The sequence below is a fragment of the Ranitomeya variabilis genome, chromosome 4 (genome assembly GCF_051348905.1).
Source record: "Ranitomeya variabilis isolate aRanVar5 chromosome 4, aRanVar5.hap1, whole genome shotgun sequence".
Taxonomy (NCBI): Eukaryota; Metazoa; Chordata; class Amphibia; order Anura; family Dendrobatidae; genus Ranitomeya; species Ranitomeya variabilis.
Genome location: NC_135235.1, coordinates 218,733,814 through 218,756,534, shown reverse-complemented (window position 1 = coordinate 218,756,534; position 22,721 = coordinate 218,733,814). Strand labels below are relative to the sequence as shown.

Sequence of the window (22,721 nt, the reverse complement as noted above, 5' to 3'; positions counted from 1 at the left end):
ATCTGGACAGGTTTCCTGCTTTCTTCTCCAAGCTGAAAGTTCTCAAGTCTGAGATAATACCACAAGTGGTCTGGCAGCAGGGATGTGAACTCAGTAGAGCAAAGGGCGTAGAATTGTCAATATCCACATGATTTGTTTTGTCAACTTCCGTTCTAAAGCCGGTCATACACATTAGATGGTTGTCGGTCAAACGATGCTTCGGTCTATCGTTTGACCAACAGCCATGTCAACCGACTCGCAAGTAGCTTGGATGAGCGTTTCGTGCGTTTTCTATGAGAAAGCTGCTGACTGACGCGTTGGCCAACCATGAGATCTGCAGTCCGAAATCGGATATTTCCGAACTGACATCTTTCACGACGATCAGTTGGCCGCGGACTCCAAACACATTAGACAGTCGGTTGAGCCCATTGATAGTGTCGGGTTCAGCCAACATTAGTCTAATGTATGGAGGCCTTCAGAATGTCATGAAACAATGTCAGCTGGGAGACAATCCCGTTCTGGATGAAGTCCATATTGATCTGGGGCTTCAAGATGGCCTGGAACAAGATCTCTTTATGCTTGTTGGGTCGGGGCACAGTTTAGATTTACCTAGGTCCTTCCTAGGAAGCCAACAATGGAGACTTTGGGTCAACAGAGCAGACCTGCACATTAGGGGGAATGGTGTCAACATAACATTTCTGGGCCTTTAAGTGGGACATGACAGAAGAAGTTCCCCCATGTCTCAGCAGCCTTGGTGTTATGCCCTCAACATCCCTTCGAGGCCACATGGTCAAGAGCCAACAACAAGTTCCAAAAGGTCATCGTATTTGGGTTCGCCTTATCTTGCGGCATATCATTCCTGCAGGATTTTTACGTCACGCTATCACTAAACCATAAAAAAACAAAGTTGGAACCCCTCGACCTTTGGACAAGAACTTCATTGGCAGTCAACACAGCGCACCCTGAAGGAGGCCATCACACAATTACTCCCAACTTGCAGCATATAATCTCTGGTAGAATATTACCTTTACTACACAGAAAATTAACAAAAAAACATCATGGGGGCACAGTGGGAACCCGTCCAGCATGGACTAGACCCTTACCACCGGTCATGGAGGTAAACCTTGAAATGACATTCAGAAGGACAAGGAGGAGGAGGAGGTCTTCATGAAATGGGAATATTTCAGAAGGTTCTTCAAGTTCTATCAGGTCTCAGATCTTTTTTGGGGGCAGAAGTGGGAAACTTCACAAATCGATGGAGATAATCCCTAATTTTTGGGTGAGGAGACATCTTAAGGGGGTATTCCAGCCTACAGCAATGATCAAATCTCCTCCAAATAGTTGATAGGAGTTGTCCCAGTCTTGGAGACTTATCCTCCATGGAGACCACGACTTGGACGGACAATGGATAAGGGGCAAAAAAATAAAATATTCATAGTGCCCCCGTAGTAGCACCAACCACGCAGTGTCCGTTACTATGCCCTCAGTACACTGCTGGACATCATATTCAAACATGGCAGCGAGCCACACTGCCCCCTTATATACCCCCTCTATTAAAGAAAGCCATTGGGGGGTTTATATATTTTTTTATTAGAATAGATACCCTGGAAAAGAGAAATGATTTACATATATACACTGATGAGTCAGATCTCCCGAACATTCACCGATGAGGTTTATGGACAAGTTATAGAAATCTTCCCGCCACCCCTCCGATATCCCAGCGGTTCAGGGCAGCCTCCATAAAACAATCACGTGACACCACAGCATCGCCGTATCATAGGAAAATATCAAAAGGCACCAAAATCTTCTCATTCTTCAAGACAAGTCAATAAATCAACATGCGTTGGAGTCCAGATCAGTCGTCAGTCATCCTGAATGCCGCATTTTAAGTTTGCAGGGACAGCGACGTCTGCGGAAAACAGGCAGCGATTATGTTACAGTACATGAATGTAAATATGAACAGTGACATTAGTGGACAACCTAGGTACTGCACAATAGGAGTCATTGTGTACCATAGTGACATCATGTGGTCAATGTGTATATTGCATGTCTTAGATTAAACATTTCCAAAGGCAGCCACTGGGGTGTAAGGGGTAACGTTTCTCCTTGCAGAGAGACATGTCTGAGTGAGGAGACTTATAAGCCATGCATGCTCCTCTGAGAAATTAAATAAAAAGTTTTCGTTAAATTTGATTTGCAGTGAATCAAATGTAATAAGAGGCTTCCAATAACTCTGAAAAGATGTGTATGCCACCCTAAGGTATCCCAGGACAGTATACAACTTATTTCAAACTCTTATTCCAAGTTACGCATCAGTCCTAGATCTGGGCTGTGCTCCTCATCTCCGCTTCACTGAACTCTCATGTGATCCATGTTGGGCTTTGCAGGTCCCCCGGCCTGATCCCAAGTGATCATCTGCCTGGGCCTATATAAGGCCCACCAAGACATATACCTGTGTCTTAGTATTAAGACATTCTAGTTGCTCTTGAGTCCTGTCTTCTACTTGTTTGCAGCTTTCAGTACCTCTGCTACCTGTCTGCATTCTCCAGGACGTCTTTGGCCTGGCTGCAACTTCCTGTACCTCTGCTACATGTCTACAGTCTCTAGGACTTCCCCAGCCTGCTCTGCTACCAGTCTCACGGACTTCCATGGTCTGCCTGCGGTTTCCAGTATTTCCACTACCTGTCTGCAGTCTCTTGGACGTCCATGGCATGTCTGATGTTTCCAGTATCACCACTACCTGTCTGCAGTCTCTTGGACGTCCAGGTCTTGCCTGCGGTTTCCAGTACCTCCACTACCTGTCTGCAGTCTCTTGGACGTCCATGTCTTGCCTGCGGTTTCCAGTATCTCCACTACCTGTCTGCAGTCTCTTGGACGTCCATGGCATGTCTGATGTTTCCAGTATCTCCACTACTTGTCTGCAGTCTATTGTACGTCCATGGCTTCCTGCGGTTTCCAGTATCTCCACTACCTGTCTGCAGTCTATTGTACGTCCATGGCTTCCTGCGGTTTCCAGTATCTCCACTACTTGTCTGCAGTCTATTGTAGGGCCATGGCTTGCCTACAGTTTCCAGTATCTCCTCTACCTGTCTGTAGTCTATTGGACGTCTATGGCTTGTTTGCAGCTTCCAGTATCTCCACTACCTGTCTGCAGTCTATTGGACGTCCATGTCTTGCCTGCGGTTTCCAGTACCTCCACTACCTGTCTGTGGTCTATTGGACGTCCATGGCTTGCCTGCGGTTTCCAGTATCTCGACTACCTGTCTGCAGTCTATTGGACGTCCATGTCTTGCCTGCGGTTTCCAGTACCTCCACTACCTGTCTGCGGTCTATTGGACGTCCATGGCTTGCCTGCGGTTTCCAGTATCTCGACTACCTGTCTGCAGTCTATTGGACGTCCATGGCTTGCCTGCGGTTTCCAGTACCTCCACTACCTGTCTGCAGTTTATTGGATGTCCATGGCTTGCCTGCGGATCTCCAGTACCTCCACTACCTGTCTGCAGTCTATTGGATGTCCATGGCTTGCCTGCGGTTTCCAGTACCTCCACTATCTGTCTGCAGTCTATTGGATGTCCATGGCTTGCCTGCGGTTTCCAGTACCTCCACTACCTGTCTGCAGTCTATTGGACGTCCATGTCTTGCCTGCGGTTTCCAGTATCTCGACTACCTGTCTGCAGTCTATTGTACGTCCATGGCTTGCCTGCGGTTTCCAGTATCTCCACTACCTGTCTGCAGTCTCTTGGACGTCCATGGCATGTCTGATGTTTCCAGTACCTCCACTACCTGTCTGCAGTCTCTTGGACGTCCATGTCTTGCCTGCAGTTTCCAGTATCTCCACTACCTGTCTGCAGTCTCTTGGACGTCCATGGCTTGCCTGCGGTTTCCAGTACCTCCACTACCTGTCTGCAGTCTATTGGATGTCCATGGCTTGCCTGCGGTTTCCAGTACCTCCACTACCAGTCTGCAGTCTCTTGGACGTCCATGGCTTGCCTGCGGTTTCCAGTACCTCCACTACCAGTCTGCAGTCTATTGGATGTCCATGGCTTGCCTGCGGATCTCCAGTACCTCCATTACCTGTCTGCAGTCTATTTCATGTCCATGGCTTGCCTGCGGTTTCCAGTACCTCCACTACCAGTCTGCAGTCTATTGGATGTCCATGGCTTGCCTGCGGTTTCCAGTATCTCCACTACCTGTCTGCAATTTCCCGTACATCTATAGCCTGCCTGCGACTTCCAATATTGCTAATATCTGTCTGTAGTCTCCAAGGCGCCTCCTGTCTTCTTGTGACTTCCAGTACCTCTGCTGTTTGCAGTTTCCAGGAACTCTGCTACATGTTTCCTGCATGCCTCAGCTGCCTTTTGCACCAACACCACCTGGACCCTGGGCTTTTTGGATCCACCTCACCTAGCGAGCTTGTCATTGCAAATTGAGCCTTAGGAATGTGTAAGGGACCTCAACATATAAGTGAATGGTAACCTGGTAGTAATTGACAGTCTGCCTTCCTAGCCTTCTTCACCGCTGTGTTGTCACATGTTATCTGTACAGTTTATTCAGCGTTTTATGGCTTTCTCTCCATGGCTAGGCTGTGACGTCCTCTAAGTGTTCAGATTCACCACAAAGTGGCCGCTGCAATCCCTGCCTCAGCTTTTATACGATAGATGTCCTCACCTATCTGTTTCGGCCTGGGCAGGTTCAAGTTATTCATGATGTTCACAAACTCCTCTTTGCTCTTGGTCAGCCGCGGGTTCAGACGCTTCTCCTCCTCTACGGTTGTCACAGACTGACCTGTCGGGGTAGAGAAGGAGATTGGACATATTCATGCTATGACTGTGTAGAAGTCAGTAGGGTTCTCTGTAGCCTGGGTGACACTGTGACCATATGGTGGCTACATAGATGGTAAAAATGGCCACCATAACTTGCCAACATACTAAAAACAGCTACAAGACTGCGGATAACAGCACTTACCGGTGTAATCATGACCCGGGTACAGGAAGCAGCTGTCAGGAAGGGTGAAGATCTTGCCGTGTACCGACTGATACAGGGTATTAGGGCAGCCTGCAAGAAAAGGCATTGTCCATTTTTTTTTCATGGATTGATTTCGGCCTTAATACCATTTTTGCAGTTGGGTTTCATTAAAAATTTGGCACCGTTCGGCTTTTGTTTCCTTGCATAATCAACTTTGATGTGGTCTGTGGTCATAAATAAGCCGAGAGGAGCTCAGAAAGAGATAAAATCCACCTGTCAGGAAGAGCTCACTGATGGGTTCTCAGTTAACTCATTCTACAGTCAGCAATAGATAGAGCAAAGCTACGGATATAGAAGGAGGACGGCGTCAAAACATTAATAAAATCCCAAACAAATTGCTTTAAAGGCCTAAATACATGTTAAAAATGAACATTATCCCCAACGCCGGACAATAATATGCGACCAAGAGGCCGATCGGGACGCACCTTGCTGGAAGTCCGTGCGGCCGCAGCCTCGGATGAGCAGGGCGTCCCCGGTGAAGGCCATGCTGCTATCATTCAGCACATATGTAAGGCAGCCGTCGGTGTGTCCAGGCGTGGAGCGCGCCTCCAGAGACTGCAGAGGAACAAGAGAAGCCCAATCACAGGACCAGCAAAAACAAAAGGGGCTTCTTAAATGCCAGGACCCCATGTCTGCCATATTTAGGGCACGCTTACATATTTGCCAAATTTGATGGAATCTCCCTCTTTTATGTGAACGTCCGCCAAAGCTCCACTGTCTTTTGAAATGATGCTCTTACACCCGGGGAGAAGCTTCTTCAGGGCCCCCGTCCCAGTAACATGATCTGCATGGCAGTGAGTATTAGCTGGAAAATGGGATAAAAAGCAAAAGGGTTAATGTTTTACAGGATAGTCTTTTCCATAGGAGCAGTATTATAGTAGTTTTATTCTTGTACATAGGAGCAGTATTATAATAGTTTTATTCTTGTACATAGGGGCAGTATTATAGTAGTTATATTCTTGTATATAGGGGAAAGTATTATAGTAGTTATATTCTTGTACATAGGGGGCAGTATTATAGTAGTTATATTCTTGTATATAGGGGGCAGTATTATAGTAGTTATATTCTTGTATATAGGGGAAAGTATTATAGTAGTTATATTCTTGTACATAGGAGCAGTATTATAGTAGTTATATTCTTGTATATAGGGGAAAGTATTATAGTAGTTATATTCTTGTACATAGGAGCAGTATTATAGTAGTTATATTCTTGTATATAGGGGGCAGTATTATAGTAGTTATATTCTTGTATATAGGGGAAAGTATTATAGTAGTTATATTCTTGTACATAGGAGCAGTATTATAGTAGTTATATTCTTGTACATGGGGGCAGTATTATAGTAGTTATATTCTTGTACATAGGGGCAGTATTATAGTAGTTATATTCTTGTACATAGGGGGCAGTATTATAGTAGTTATATTCTTGTATATAGGGGGCAGTATTATAGTAGTTATATTCTTGTATATAGGGGAAAGTATTATAGTAGTTATATTCTTGTATATAGGGGAAAGTATTATAGTAGTTATATTCTTGTACATAGGAGCAGTATTATAGTAGTTATATTCTTGTATATAGGGGAAAGTATTATAGTAGTTATATTCTTGTACATAGGGGGCAGTATTATAGTAGTTATATTCTTGTACATAGGGGGCAGTATTATAGTAGTTATATTCTTGTACATAGGGGCAGTATTATAGTAGTTATATTCTTGTACATGGGGGCAGTATTATAGTAGTTATATTCTTGTACATAGGGGCAGTATTATAGTAGTTATATTCTTGTACATAGGGGGCAGTATTATAGTAGTTATATTCTTGTATATAGGGGGCAGTATTATAGTAGTTATATTCTTGTACATAGGGGGCAGTATTATAGTAGTTATATTCTTGTACATAGGGGGCAGTATTATAGTAGTTATATTCTTGTACATAGGGGGCAGTATTATAGTAGTTATATTCTTGTACATAGGGGGCAGTATTATAGTAGTTATATTCTTGTATATAGGGGGCAGTATTATAGTAGTTATATTCTTGTACATAGGGGGCAGTATTATAGTAGTTATATTCTTGTACATAGGGGGCAGTATTATAGTAGTTATATTCTTGTACATAGGGGGCAGTATTATAGTAGTATTTACATATAATATAAGGCAGACCATATACTTTTATCTTCTTCCTCCGTGTTCTGTGATAATTACAGCGGGTAAAGCAAGGTGAATGCAAAGTTTACTGGAGTCATTATGTTCCCTGAGGGAATTTGGAGTAAATGTACAAGTGTCAGGGTCACATCCGGTGTATATGGGCAGTCCGTATCCCTCTGCACAGTGCTGTATTCCTGGTTATTCAGGTATTACCGAGCCTTCTGGGATTGCTGGGTGTGGAGGGGTCATTCATTCCTTATAGACGCTTGTTATAGCTCTCGCCCAGTATCATTGCTGTGCATCGCTCAATTACTCTCAAGATTTTACACTTTGAACCCTGTAAAATTTTAGCACCGCAGCTTTGTGTCTAGGTTCAGAGAATAGTCTGCTACTGTCCTCTGTTATCAGCCATGTCAGGCGGAGGAGGGGCAATACACCCTCACCCATGCGAGATCCTACTTGATAAGGACAGGACAGGTTTACTGAGGCCGTTTCCATTCACTGATGGCAAGCAGAGATCTAATTATATATATATATATATATCTATCCCCCTCTTACCTGCATAGATCATATTGAGGCCCAGATCTTTGATCAATTTGGCGTCACGATTCGCAGTTTCCCGCACGGGGTCGATCAGGACGGCCTCCTTGGTTTCTGCATCAGCTAGAAGGTAGGTGTAGGTGCAGCTGACTGGCTCAAACAGCTGCCGGGAAAGAAATAAAAAAAGTTTATTTATTATGGTCTGATTATTTGGGGTATGGGCACACGGAGTTGTGTTTTTTTGTTGTTTTTTTTTACGAGGTTTAGGAACTGAAAGTGGGTAGAAATTCTGCAATAAGACGCCATGTGCACACAGCGTTATAGGGGTTTGTATGTTTTTTGACGGTCAGGGCTGTAGATTGCTTTATTATAGGAGGTCTGGTTTAGGGTCTTCATACCTTCTGATGGTCCCAGATCCAGGAAACTGTCCATTCCCTAACTAGGAGAGCTGCATTAGGAGGTGGTGGGTATGTCCTAACGTCAGCTGTACCTAAATCCTAGGGTGGTCTGGGATCTGTATTTATGTAAGGGTCCAGGTCTGGGGTCTGTATTTGCGCAAGGGTCCAGGTCTGGGGGTCTGTATTTGCGTAAGGGTCCAGGTCTGGGGTCTGTATTTGCGCAAGGGTCCAGGTCTAGGGTTTGTATTTATTTAAGGGTCCTGGTCTGGGGGTCAGTAAGTACTTTAGGGAGTATGATTTGGGGTCTGCATTTATTTAGGGGGTCTTGTCTGGGTGACTGTATTTAAGGGTCCTGGTTTGGGGTCTGTATTTATTTAAGGGTCCTGGTCTGGGGTCTGGATTTATTTAGGGAGTCTGGTCATCTGTAGTCTGTATTTGCGTAAGGGTCCAGGTCTGGGGTCTGTATTTGCATAAGGGTCCAGGTCTGGGGGTCTGTATTTGCGTAAGGGTCCAGGTCTGGGGGTCTGTATGTCCTAGTCTTAGGTTTGTATTTATTTAAGGGTCCTGGTCTGGGGTCTGGATATATTTAGGGAGTCTGGTCATCTGTATTTAACGGTCCTGGTCTGGATTTAGTTAGAAGGTCTGGTGTCTATTTATTTGGGGAGTCTTATTTGGGGACTAGTCTGGGGTCTGTATTCATTTAAGGCCTTTGGGGTGTCTATATTTATTTATTTAGGGGGTCTGTAGTTATTTAGTGGGGTTGGGGTCTGTACCCCGCAGTACTTTTCTAGGTGGTAGTTTCGGCTTGTGAGTCTGTATTTTGTGACCCTCTCTGCCCATTATCTCTTAACAGAGCATGCTGGGAGTGGTAGTTCACCAGCAGCTGCCATGTGACAGGCTGCAGAGCAGTGTAAGCTCCCAGCAGATCTGGACTCTGCTATGGTGGATCTACTCCAGGCTTTCCCCGGGGCTCTGGGGCCCAGCTGACGGGAGGAGTGGGCAGTGTGGGGAGGAGTGGGCACTGTCTCCTGCTGACTTCCTTGTGTCCCTCGTCATCATCCTCCTCCTTCTATAAGATGATTACAGCCTGATCCCTATCACCTGCTGCTTTTTCTATGCCCCGGAGACACCCACCGTCCTGTGACCCGTCAGGACAGACGAATGACGAGCTCTGGGACCCTGCGGCTTCGGAGCCCATCCTGCAGGGAGGGGTTAATGCAGCCAGTTTTGGCTTCCCCTCGCAGGGTTAAACCCCTGGGACACATAAGCAATGCGTCACCAAAACCTTGTCAGACGACAAATGCACGAGCCGGGTGTCCGTGTGGAGTAACAGTAAAACCTCTTTGAGACGACCACCCAAAATCACATTGTAAAAAAGAAAAGAAGCCCGGCACAGACGGGGTTAAGTCACATGACCACCATGCGATTAACCCCCCGAGTGCTGGAGATCACTTACCTGCCTGAACACGAGTCCTCTCCCGGCCGCTGCCATGACACAATACGCCCGGGCTCCTCCAACCAGCGCTCTGCCAGCGGATGTCAACATGGCGTGCGTCAGCGTGCAGACGGTTAATATACTGTGTGGTAAGTCCTGCGTCCCTGGTGCTTAGCCTGCGGGCAGACCCGCCCTCACAGAGATCCGCCAATCACAGGCGGCCGCCGCATGGGCGTGGTCTGCTGCTGTTAACCCCTGTGTGGCCACAGCTGAGCCGCGCTGTCACGTACTCCGTTTTTTAGGGCCACCGGGTCTAAGTGTGCGTTCACACCGCGCCTTTTTTTTTTCTTTCAGTTTTTCAAGCAGAAGACTCTTCAGGAAACTCAACTTTTCTCCCAAGATGCAGCACGAGCCGTGAAGGCTGCTCCCTACCTGGACTCCAGCAATGGCAGAAGTGTGCATGCAGCTCTGGAGCATAACCCCGGCTGGATCTGGCGCTTGCTCCATACCTTATCAATATTAATCTGTACAAAACTAGAAAGTGCAAAAATAATATACAAGGTAGTGCCGAAGTAGGAGTCAGGGACGGATTAACCCTTAGGTTTCAGATACTAGCATCTTTCACCCCATTTCGGTACATTTTGGAGGTGTCTTAAAGAAACTTACAGTGCTCAAATAATACCATCATATAGTGATCATTTAATAGCGCCCCGCAACGTCTAAATAAGACCCCTATATAATATTGCACACACCCCCCTAAGCCCGTCCTCACAGGGGTCTTGCAGGTTTGAGCAATGCTGGAGTCTTCTCACATGATGACGCCATGTTTATGCCGCTATTAGTGAAGGCGTCATTATGTGGCAATAAATCCTCCGCGATCAGTCACTTATTACTAATTAGGTCCCTGTGTATTTCCTCCGAGACCTGATAAACATCATGACTCATGAGTCATCATCAGGCCAGTGTTAATCCGTAGGGTTGTTTCAGATGATGACGCGGACGTACGTAGAGGTATTTTGCGAGCACGCCAAAAGCACTTTATTAGGATCCGAGCATGCTCAGATAACACCTCACGTTCACTCGTCACTAGTGGGGGGGGACATATTAAAAATGGGGTTCTCTTCTGGGCCAGTTTAACATTACTGTACCCCTAATTGCCTGGGCTAGAAGGGCCTGCGGCTTTCCTGCGTTACAGAGGTATTCTGATCCGAATTACCAATTGCTCAAAGTAAAAAATTTGCGTAAATGTCCAGGAGGTCAACCAAAGCCAACGCAAAGCTCGGCTCCCCCACCAAAGGACTGCACGGTCACTTCAGTGGGGCCCCCATAGATCCCAATGATGGGGTTGTGTTAGATCAGAGTGTAATGTGCAAGATCGTCCAACCACGATATTGGAGAAAATCAAACTGGCAAATTTTTACAAAATTTTGGTAAAATTTTTGCATAGTTTTTGGATTCGTTTGAAGTTGTTTCCTTTTTTTTTTCTTTCTTTTTTTTTTCAAGGTTTTACCATAAAATGTGTTTACGTGGTTCAGGAATCACAGGGTTCATCTATTATCACCATCAGATAATCAGTCCTTGAAGGAACGGATCACCGTGACTTCCAAAGTGACACAGTGATATAGTAATAGTGCCCACTCTGTGCCTCCATATAGTATTAGTGCCCCCTCTGTGCCTCCATATAGTATTAGTGCCCCCTCTGTGCCTCCATATAGTATTAGTGCCCCCTCTGTGTCTCCATATAGTATTAGTGCCCCCTGTGTCTCCATATAGTATTAGTGCCCCCTCTGTGTCTCCATATAGTATTAGTGCCCCCTCTTTGCCTCCATATAGTATTAGTGCCCCCTCTGTGTCTCCATATAGTATTAGTGTCCCCTCTTTGCCTCCATATAGTATTAGTGCCCCCTCTGTGTCTCCATATATTATTAGTGCCCCTCTGTGCCTCCATATAGTAATAGTGCCCCCTCTGTGTCTCCATATAGTATTAGTGCCCCCTCTGTGCCTCCATATAGTATTAGTGCCCCCTCTGTGCCTCCATATAGTATTAGTGCCCCCTCTGTGTCTCCATATAGTATTAGTGCCCCCTGTGTCTCCATATAGTATTAGTGCCCCCTCTGTGTCTCCATATAGTATTAGTGCCCCCTCTTTGCCTCCATATAGTATTAGTGCCCCCTCTGTGTCTCCATATAGTATTAGTGCCCCCTCTTTGCCTCCATATAGTATTAGTGCCCCCTCTGTGTCTCCATATATTATTAGTGCCCCTCTGTGCCTCCATATAGTAATAGTGCCCCCTCTGTGTCTCCATATAGTATTAGTGCCCCCTCTGTGCCTCCATATAGTATTAGTGCCCCCTCTGTGCCTCCATATGATATTAGTGCCCCCTCTGTGTCTCCATATAGTATTAGTGCCCCCTCTGTGCCTCCATATAGTATTAGTGCCCCCTCTGTGTCTCCATATAGTATTAGTGCCCCCTCTGTGTCTCCATATAGTATTAGTGCCCCCTCTGTGCCTCCATATAGTATTAGTGCCCCCTCTGTGTCTCCATATAGTATTAGTGCCCCCTCTTTGCCTCCATATAGTATTAGTGCCCCCTCTTTGCCTCCATATAGTATTTGTGCCCCCTCTGTGCCTCAATATAGTAATAGTGCCCCCTCTGTGTCTCCATATAGTATTAGTGCCCCCTCTGTGCCTCCATATAGTATTACTGCCCCCTCTGTGTCTCCATATAATATTAGTGCCCCCTCTGTGCCTCCATATAGTATTAGTGCCCCATCTGTGCCTCCATATAGTATTAGTGCCCCTCTGTGTCTCCATATAGTATTAGTGCCCCCTCAGTGTCTCCATATAGTATTAGTGTCCCCTCTGTGCCTCCATATAGTATTAGTGCCCCTCTCTGTGTCTCCATATAGTATTAGTGCCCCCTCTGTGCCTCCATATAGTATTAGTGCCCCCTCTGTGTCTCCATATAGTATTAGTGCCCCCTCTGTGCCTCCATATAGTATTAGTGCCCCCTCTGTGCCTCCATATAGTATTAGCGCCTCTCTGTGTCTCCATATAGTATTAGTGCCCCCTCAGTGTCTCCATATAGTATTAGTGCCCCCTCTGTGCCTCCATATAGTATTAGTGCCCCTCTGTGTCTCCATATAGTATTAGTGCCTCCTCAGTGTCTCCATATAGTATTAGTGCCCCTCTGTGTCTCCATATAGTATTAGTGCCCCCTCAGTGTCTCCATATAGTATTAGTGTCCCCTCTGTGCCTCCATATAGTATTAGTGCCCCCTCTGTGCCTCTATATAGTATTAGTGCCCCCTATGTGCCTCCATATAGTATTAGTGCCCCTCTGTGTCTCCATATAGTATTAGTGTCCCCTCTGTGCCTCCATATAGTATTAGTGTCCCCTCTGTGCCTCCATATAGTATTAGTGCCCCTCTCTGTGTCTCCATATAGTATTAGTGCCCCTCTGTGTCTCCATAGAGTATTAGTGTCCCCTCTGTGCCTCCATATAGTATTAGTGTCCCCTCTGTGCCTCCATATAGTATTAGTGCCCCCTATGTGCCTCCATATAGTATTAGTGCCCCTCTGTGTCTCCATATAGTATTAGTGCCCCCTCTGTGTCTCCATATAGTATTAGTGCCCCCTCTGTGCCTCCATATAGTATTAGTGCCCCCTCTGTGCCTCCATATAGTATTAGTGCCCCTCTGTGTCTCCATATAGTATTAGTGCCCCCTCAGTGTCTCCATATAGTATTAGTGTCCCCTCTGTGCCTCCATATAGTATTAGTGCCCCTCTCTGTGTCTCCATATAGTATTAGTGCCCCCTCTGTGCCTTCATATAGTATTAGTGCCCCCTCTGTGTCTCCATATAGTATTAGTGCCCCCTCTGTGCCTCCATATAGTATTAGTGCCCCCTCTGTGCCTCCATATAGTATTAGCGCCTCTCTGTGTCTCCATATAGTATTAGTGCCCCCTCAGTGTCTCCATATAGTATTAGTGCCCCCTCTGTGCCTCCATATAGTATTAGTGCCCCTCTGTGTCTCCATATAGTATTAGTGCCTCCTCAGTGTCTCCATATAGTATTAGTGTCCCCTCTGTGCCTCCATATAGTATTAGTGCCCCCTCTGTGCCTCCATATAGTATTAGTGTCCCCTCTGTGCCTCCATATAGTATTAGTGTCCCCTCTGTGCCTCCATATAGTATTAGTGCCCCTCTGTGTCTCCATATAGTATTAGTGCCTCCTCAGTGTCTCCATATAGTATTAGTGCCCCTCTGTGTCTCCATATAGTATGAGTGCCCCCTCAGTGTCTCCATATAGTATTAGTGTCCCCTCTGTGCCTCCATATAGTATTAGTGCCCCCTCTGTGCCTCTATATAGTATTAGTGCCCCCTATGTGCTTCCATATAGTATTAGTGCCCCTCTGTGTCTCCATATAGTATTAGTGTCCCCTCTGTGCCTCCATATAGTATTAGTGTCCCCTCTGTGCCTCCATATAGTATTAGTGCCCCTCTGTGTCTCCATATAGTATTAGTGCCCCTCTGTGTCTCCATAGAGTATTAGTGTCCCCTCTGTGCCTCCATATAGTATTAGTGTCCCCTCTGTGCCTCCATATAGTATTAGTGCCCCCTATGTGCCTCCATATAGTATTAGTGCCCCTCTGTGTCTCCATATAGTATTAGTGCCCCCTCAGTGTCTCGTCTCCATATAGTATGTGTCCCCTCTGTGCCTCCATATAGTATTAGTGCCCCTCTCTGTGTCTCCATATAGTATTAGTGCCCCCTCTGTGTCTCCATATAATATTAGTGCCTCCCCCCCCGTGTCTCCCTGTACTAACAGTGTTTCCCTCTGAAGAAAAGTCCATCAATTGTTTCTCCATGTAGTGATAGTACTCTTTTCTTTAATTCTACACATAATGAATTCTCCACTGTGATTTTAGAAGCAGAAAGAAATCTGTAAAACAACCAAACATTTGCTGATGATTCCATTTTTTCAATGATTGTCACTTAAAGGGGGTGTCCTTATTCCATAATAGTATTTTGTTTTTTTTGGTGGTTGTGGTCAGATTCTTCCTTTGATTACATCACTCACTGTTCTCAAGCTCATAGAGGAAAGTTGTCAGGAAATGTGCCAATACATGCATCAAGGGAAATGCCAAAAAAACACTGGAAGTCTGTGAGTCAGTCAGTCCAAACGGACTTGTTGGGGACGTAGCCCCTATAATAATGGCACTTTTAGTGATTTTAAACGTAGCCTCCGTTCTTCTGAAATTACTGATTTTATCAAACATGCTAATAAAGGTGTTTGTGCACTCTGGGTGTGGCCAAGAGCATTCGTGCCCAGTTCCGCCTATTGATTTTGCATGTCTCCACCTCCTTTACTGGTGATTGACAGCCGTTACTTGCCTAGAGTGAGCACAGTCTGCAGAGACGAATCAGACAAGTCAGCACTGTCAATCACAAAAGAGGGAAGGACATGCAAAACCAGTTCCTGAGCTGCTTTGCCCCGCCCAGAATGCACCAAGCAGTCTAATTAGCATATGTGATTAAACCTCAGTTTCTGCAGAATGAAGGCAGCAAACAGCCCCAAATGTGAGATTATTACAGGGGGCTATATCCCCTACAAGTCTGTGTGCTTAGTCTTCTTCTCTACCTCTATGATTGCCTCCCGGTTCTCCAGCGCCAAGGACCTTTCTATTCAGCAGCAGAGTCTAACGCTTCTGCCCTTTATAAGCCTCAGACTGTAACGTTTATGGCTTGTTTATAACAACTCTCTTTTATAGTATAATTCACCTTCGAAGATGCTACAAAGAAGACTTTGGCTGTGTGTGGAGGCACACGTACATGGTGTGCACACGTCCCCTTGCTACATTTATAAGTGTGTGTCAACAACATTTGCCTCTTCAAAGAAAACCTCCTTGTGTGTCCCTCCCGGTAATTTAGGCTGGATGTGAGCGCTGTATGTCTCTCCCAGTAATATAGGCTGGATGTGAGCTCTGTGTGTCCCTCCCGGTAATATAGGCTGGATGTGAGCTCTGTGTGTCTCCCAGTAATATAGGATGGATGTGAGGTCTGTGTGTCTCTCCCAGTAATATAGGCTGGATGTGAGCTCTGTGTCTCTCCCAGTAATATAGGGTGGATGTGAGCTCTGTGTGTCTCCCAGTAATATAGGCTGGATGTGAGCTCTGTGTGTCTCCCAGTAATATAGGCTGGATATGAGCTCTGTGTGTCTCCCAGTAATATAGGCTGGATGTGAGCTCTGTGTGTCTCCCAGTAATATAGGCTGGATGTGAGCTCTGTGTGTCTTGCCCAGTAATATAGGCTGGATGTGAGCTCTGCATGTCTCTCCCAGTAATATAGGCTGGATGTGAGCGCTGTGTGTCTCTCCCAGTAATATAGGCTGGATGTGAGCTCTGTGTGTCTCCCAGTAATATAGGCTGGATGTGAGCGCTGTGTGTCTTGCCCAGTAATATAGGCTGGATGTGAGCGCTGTGTGTCTCTCCCAGTAATATAGGCTGGATGTGAGCTCTGTGTGTCTCCCAGTAATATAGGCTGGATGTGAGCGCTGTGTGTCTCCCAGTAATATAGGCTGGATGTGAGCGCTGTGTGTCTCTCCCAGTAATATAGGCTGGATGTGAGCTCTGTGTGTCCCTCCCGGTAATATAGGCTGGATGTGAGCTCTGTGTGTCTCCCAGTAATATAGGATGGATGTGAGCTCTGTGTGTCTCCCAGTAATATAGGCTGGATGTGAGCTCTGTGTGTCTCCCAGTAATATAGGCTGGATATGAGCTCTGTGTGTCTCCCAGTAATATAGGCTGGATGTGAGCGCTGTGTGTCTTGCCCAGTAATATAGGCTGGATGTGAGCGCTGTGTGTCTCTCCCAGTAATATAGGCTGGATGTGAGCTCTGTGTGTCTCCCAGTAATATAGGCTGGATGTGAGCTCTGTGTGTCTCCCAGTAATATAGTCTGGATGTGAGCGCTGTGTGTCTCCCAGTAATATAGGCTGGATGTGAGCGCTGTGTGTCTCTCCCAGTAATATAGGCTGGCTGTGAGCTCTGTGTGTCTCCCAGTAATATAGGCTGGATGTGAGCGCTGTGTGTCTTGCCCAGTAATATAGGCTGGATGTGAGCTCTGTGTGTCTCCCAGTAATATAGGCTGGATGTGAGCGCTGTGTGTCTTGCCCAGTAATATAGGCTGGATGTGAGCGCTGTGTGTCTCTCCCAGTAATATAGGCTGGATGTGAGCTCTGTGTGTCTCTCCCAGTAATATAGGCTGGATGTGAGCTCTGTGTGTCTCTCCCAGTAGTATAGGCTGGATGTGAGCTCTATGTGTCTCTCCCAGTAATATAGGCTGGATGTGAGCTCTGTGTATCTCTCCCAGTAATATAGGTTGGATGTGAGCTCTCTGTGTCTCCCCAGTAATATAGGCTGGATGTGAGCTGTGTGTGTCTCCCCCAGTAATATAGGCTGGATGTGAGCTCTCTGTGTCTCCCCCAGTAATATAGGCTGGATGTGAGCTGTGTGTGTCTCTCCCAGTAATAGAGTCTGGATGTGAGCTCTCTGTGTCTCTCCCAGTAATATAGGCTGGATGTGAGCTGTGTGTGTCTCTCCCAGTAATATAGGCTGGATGTGAGCTCTGTGTGTCTCTCCCAGTAATATAGGCTGGATGTGAGCTCTCTGTGTCTCCCCCAGTAATATAGGCTGGATGTGAGCTGTGTGTGTCTCTCCCAGTAATATAGGCTGGATGTGAGCTCTGTGTGTCTCTCCCAGTAATATAGGCTGGATGTGAGCTCTGTGTGTCTCTCCCAGTAGTATAGGCTGGATGTGAGCTCTGTGTATCTCTCCCAGTAATATAGGTTGGATGTGAGCTCTCTGTGTCTCCCCCAGTAATATAGGCTGGATGTGAGCTGTGTGTGTCTCCCCCAGTAATATAGGCTGGATGTGAGCTGTGTGTGTCACTCTCAGTAATATAGTCTGGATGTGAGCTCTGTGTGTCTCCCCCAGTAATATAGGCTGGATGTGAGCTCTCTGTGTCTCCCCCAGTAATATAGGCTGGATGTGAGCTGTGTGTGTCTCTCCCAGTAATATAGTCTGGATGTGAGCTCTGTGTGTCTCTCCCAGTAATATAGGCTGGATGTGAGCTCTCTGTGTCTCCCCCAGTAATATAGGCTGGATGGAAAGTCTGGGTGTCTCTCCCAGTAATATAGGCTGGATGTAAGGTCTGTGTGTCTCTCCCAGTAATATAGGCTGGATGTGAGCTGTGTATCTCTCCCAGTAATATAGCCTGGCTGTGAGCTCTCTGTGTCTCTAAAAGTAATATAGGCTGGATGTGAGCGTTGTGTGTCTCTACCAGTAATATAGGCTGGATGTGAGCTCTCTGTATCTCCCCCAGTAATATAGGCTGGATGTGAGCTCTCTGTGTCTCCCCCAGTAATATAGGCTGGATGTGAGCTGTGTGTGTCTCCCCCAGTAATATAGGCTGGATGTGAGCTCTCTGTGTCTCCCCCAGTAATATAGGCTGGATGTGAGCTGTGTGTGTCTCTCCCAGTAATATAGTCTGGATGTGAGCTCTGTGTGTCTCCCCCAGTAATATAGGCTGGATGTGAGCTCTCTGTGTCTCCCCCAGTAATATAGGCTGGATGTGAGCTGTGTGTGTCTCTCCCAGTAATATAGTCTGGATGTGAGCTCTGTGTGTCTCTCCCAGTAATATAGGCTGGATGTGAGCTCTCTGTGTCTCCCCCAGTAATATAGGCTGGATGGAAGGTCTGGGTGTCTCTCCCAGTAATATTGGCTGGATGGAAGGTCTGTGTGTCTCTCCCAGTAATATAGGCTGGATGTGAGCTCTGTGTGTCTCTCCCAGTAATATAGGCTGGATGTGTGCTCTGCGTGTCTCTCCCAGTTATATAGGTTGGATGTGAACTGTGTATCTCTCCCAGTAATATAGCCTGGCTGTGAGCTCTTTGTGTCTCTAAAAGTAATATAGGCTGGATGTGAGCGCTGTGTGTCTCTACCAGTAATATAGGCTGGATGTGAGGTCTGTGTGTCTCTCCCAGTAATATAGGCTGGATGTGAGCTCTGTGTGTCTCTCCCGGTAATATAGTCTGGATGTGAGGTCTGTGTGTCTCTCCCACTAATATAGGCTGGATGTGAGCTCTGTGTGTCTCTCCCCGTAATATAGGCTAGATGTGAGGTCTGTGTTTCTCTCCCAGTAATACAGGCTGGATGGAGCTCTGTGTGTCTCTCCCAGTAATATAGGCTGGATGTGAACTCTGTGCGTCTCTCCCAGTAATATTTGCTGGATATGAGGTCTGTGTGTTTCTCCCAGTAATATAGGCTGGATGTGAGGTATGTGTGTCTCTCCCAGTAATATAGGCTGGATGTGAGCTCTGTGTGTGTCTCCCAGTAATATAGGCTGGATGTGAGATCTGTGTGTCTCTCTTTATGATAAAGATTGAATGTGAGCTATATGTGCCTTTTGCAGGTATATAGGCTGGATATGACTTATATGTGTCTCTACCAGTATTATAGGCTGGATGTGTGCTATCTGTTTGTCTCTCCCAGTAATATAGGCTGGATGTGAGGTCTGTGTTTCTCTCCCAGTAATATAGGCTGGATGTGAGCTCTGTGTGTCTCTCCCAGTAACATACACAGGATGTGAGCTCTGTGTGTCTCTCCCAGTAATATACACAGGATGTGAGCTCTGTGTGTCTCTCCCAGTAATATGCACAGGATGTGAGCTCTGTGTGTCTCTCCCAGTAATATAAACAGGATGTGAGCTGTGTGTGTCTCTCCCAGTAATATAGGCTGGATGTGAGCTCTGTGTGTCTCTACCAGTAATATAGGCTGGATTTGAGCTCTGTGTGTCTCTACCAGTAATATAGGCTGGATGTGAGCTCTGTGTGTCTCTATCAGTAATATAGGCTGGATGTGAGCTCTGTGTGTCTCTACCAGTAATATAGGCTGGATGTTTGATCTGTGCGTCTCTCCCAGTAATATAGGCTGGATGTGAGGTCTGTGTGTTTCTCCCAGTAATATAGGCTGGATATGAGGTCTGTGTGTTTCTCCCAGTAATATAGGCTGGATGTGAGGTCTGTGTGTTTCTCCCAGTATTATAGGCTGGATTTGAGGTCTGTGTATCTCTCCCAGTAATATAGGCTGGATGTGAGCTCTGTGTGTCTCTTCCAGTAATATAGGCTGGATATGAGGTCTGTGTGTTTCTCCCAGTAATATAGGCTGGATGTGAGCTCTGTGTGTGTCTCCCAGTAATATAGGCTGGATGTGAGATCTGTGTGTCTCTCTTTATAATAAAGATTGATTGTGAGCTATATGTGCCTCTTGCAGGTATATAGGCTGGATATGACTTATATGTGTCTCTACCAGTATTATAGGCTGGATGTGTGCTATCTGTTTGTCTCTCCCAGTAATATAGGCTGGATGTGAGCTCTGTGTGTCTCTCCCAGTAATATAGGCTGGATGTGAGCTCTGTGTGTCTCTCCCAGTAATATAGGCTGGATGTGAGCGCTATGCGTCTCTCTCAGTAATATAGGCTGAATGTGAGCTCTGTGTGTCTCTCCCAGTAATATAGGCTGGAAGTAAGGTCTGTGTGTCTCTCCCAGTAATATAGTCTGGTTGTGAGGTCTGTGTGTCTCTCCCTGTAATATAGGCTGGATGTGAGGTCTGTGTGTCTCTCCCAGTAATATAGGCTGGATGTGAGTTCTGAGTGTCTCTCCTAGTAATATAGGCTGGATGTGAGGTATGTGTGATGCTCTAAGTAATAGAGGCTGGAGATGAGGTTTATGTGCTCCTCCCAGTAATATTGATTGGATGTGAGATCTCTGTATCTTTCCAGGAGTATAGGCTGGATGTGACTTATGTGGGTCTCTCCTTGTAATATAGGCTGGATGTAAGCTCTACATGTGTCCAGGGTGCTGCTGTCTTCAATAGCTCATGTGTCAGCACATCTTCTATCTTGCGCTTAATTCCTCTTAATGCTGTTTCTCATTATCTATAGTCTGATTTCTTTTGCCCTCCCTGAGACTGTACATGCTTTCCCCAACACACTACGCAGATCTCTCTGAAAAAGAAATCAACCACTCAGCTAAAGGACACAGTCACTCTGCAACAGCCAAATGGTAGAAAATGTAAAATGATAACGATTTACCAGTTTGCTTAATCCTGCATCTAGGAAGCAAATGAACAAAAATCCTCTGTGCGATGGAGGACGTAGACTTTGATGGAGTATATATCGTGAGTGGAGCAGCATATTGCACATTTCGAGTCCCTAGTGTTTCTTTTTTGTGTGTGTGATGCATTTTCTGTGTTCTAACAGGTTCTTTTTTTAGTAGATCTGTCTGGGACATTGTTGTTTTTTTGTGTTTTTTTTTTTTTTTTTAGCTTGTACCAGATTTTTTATTGTTAAACTGTAAAACTTTTTTGCACTAATACGCGATTGTTTTTAGATGTTGTGTTACATTACAATAATCTGGTTCATTCCTCAGAAGCAGACAACATGTGAGCCAACATTTTGTGCGCTAGGTTTGGATATCAGACATTTTTCTCTTTCTGTCTATGTAACATGATTCAGCAGTTTCCTCTTCTCCCGGTGATGACGTGACTCGCGAAGTCATTCGCTGTCACAAGCAGAGTCGGATTTATTTTCGGTCTCCAAGATACAAATTCGACATCAGATAATTCGAAAACTGTCAGGTCTCATTGGTGCTGGATGAAAAGGATTTTTCTGTGTGACTTCTAAAGCAGTTAAAGGGGAAGAAACTAGCGACTCCTTCCCTTGGTCATTTGGAAGCCCAACTGGTGCAGCATTTGATGAACCCAGCCAAATACTAGGTCCCACTGCATCTGGAGACCTTTCCCTGTCTCAAGCAGAGTCGGATTTATTTTCAATCTCCCAGATACAAATTCAACATCTGATAATTTGGAAACTCTCAGGTCTCATTGGTGCTGGATTAAAGGGATTTTTCTGTATGACTTCTAAAGCAGTTAAAGAAGGGGAAGAAACTAGCGACTCCTTCCCTTGGTCATTTGTAAGCCTGACTGGTGCCAGCACTTGATGAACCCAGCCGAATACTAGGTCCCACTGCATCCGGGGACCTTTATTGCCTTGTACGAAGGTCCCTCTGTCAACAATGTGTACTCCCGAGGCCGAGCTTCATAGGAAAACTGTAATTTTACACGATCATTTAATGTACGGGCTAATAACTGCCTGCCGGTTCAAGTCCCCTAGGGGGATGAATAGAAAAGTGTAGAAACCAGTAAAAATGTAAATATAAGGTAAGTGGTAAGGTACACTCTTAGAAAGTGAGGAGGAAACATTGAAAATGAAGAGGACACACCTTATAAAGGTAGGCTATCACCCATACTGTGTTTGATTTTGTCTTTCAACCTTCCACCTCTTGTTCCCTGTTTGGCGAGACCCTGTAAATGGGGTCAGCCCCAATCACATACAATGTCCCTGGCTTCCAGCAAGGTGATGGATGTTCCACGTCCTGGAGGAGCAGATGCTGGCTTAATGGTTGGGCTACAGAGAGGACAACAGTCAGAGAGCTACTTCCTGAGTCTAGAGCACTGCCCCCACACACTGGCCCTACACACTGGCCCCACACGCCGGCCGCACACACTGACCCCACACACCGACACCACACACTAGCCGCACACACTGGCCGCACACACTGACCCCACACTCTGACCACACATACCGATACGGCCTGTTTCACACGTCAGTGGCTCCGGTACGTGTGGTGACAGTTTCCTCACGTACCGGAGACACTGACACACGTAGACACATTAAAATCAATGTGTCTCTGCACATGTCAGTGATTTTTCGCAGACCGTGTGTCCGTGTGCAAAACACGGAGACATGTCTACGTTTCTCCGGCAGCACGGTCCGCAAAGCGTCCCGCACACGTGCACACTAGAACAGTGTGCACTCTCCTCCGTGTGCACGTACCGCCGCAGGAGAAACAGCGCTAGAGTTAAGTGCTGTCCCCTGCTTTTGGTGCTGAAGCCGGCATTCATTCCTTCTCCCCAGCAGCGTTCGCTGGAGAGAAGGAATGAAAAATCAAGTTTTTTTTTAGTTTTTTTTGTGTTTAAAATAAAGTTCGTGGTCACCTCCCACGTGACCGCTCACACAGGACAAGCTGCCGGCGCTGAGAGGAGGCATCGCGGGAGCTGGGTGAGTATTTTAATGCAAGCGGGCGG

The 22,721-nt window shown here is 46.1% G+C and overlaps 1 protein-coding gene and 1 long non-coding RNA gene across 2 annotated transcripts; both read right to left on the bottom strand.

Moving 5' to 3' along the window:
• Positions 1–1,545: 1,545 nt before the first annotated feature.
• Positions 1,546–9,672, bottom strand: ETHE1 (ETHE1 persulfide dioxygenase). Its single transcript, XM_077260012.1, has 7 exons — positions 9,539–9,672; positions 7,703–7,847; positions 5,661–5,809; positions 5,430–5,559; positions 4,945–5,034; positions 4,648–4,764; positions 1,546–1,888 (listed from the first exon to the last, which is right to left on the bottom strand). The coding sequence occupies exons 1-7, from the start codon at positions 9,626–9,628 to the stop codon at positions 1,842–1,844; spliced, it is 768 nt and encodes a 255-aa protein (XP_077116127.1). The 5' UTR covers positions 9,629–9,672; the 3' UTR covers positions 1,546–1,841.
• On the bottom strand, positions 3,235–3,576 carry LOC143770403 (uncharacterized). Its single transcript, XR_013214627.1, has 2 exons — positions 3,473–3,576; positions 3,235–3,413 (listed from the first exon to the last, which is right to left on the bottom strand). It is a non-coding gene; the product is annotated as an uncharacterized LOC143770403 (long non-coding RNA).
• Positions 9,673–22,721: the final 13,049 nt, after the last annotated feature.

Bases quoted from the DNA above. Each gene is read 5' to 3' on its own strand.
- ETHE1 (XM_077260012.1), bottom strand. From the start codon at position 9,628: ATGTTGACATCCGCTGGCAGAGCGCTGGTTGGAGGAGCCCGGGCGTAT. The intron at 7,848-9,538 runs GTAAGTGATCTC...CTTTCCCGGCAG, and splicing joins GAGGACTCGTGTTCAGGCAG to CTGTTTGAGCCAGTCAGCTG. The intron at 5,810-7,702 runs GTAAGAGGGGGA...CCCATTTTCCAG, and splicing joins CCTCAATATGATCTATGCAG to CTAATACTCACTGCCATGCA.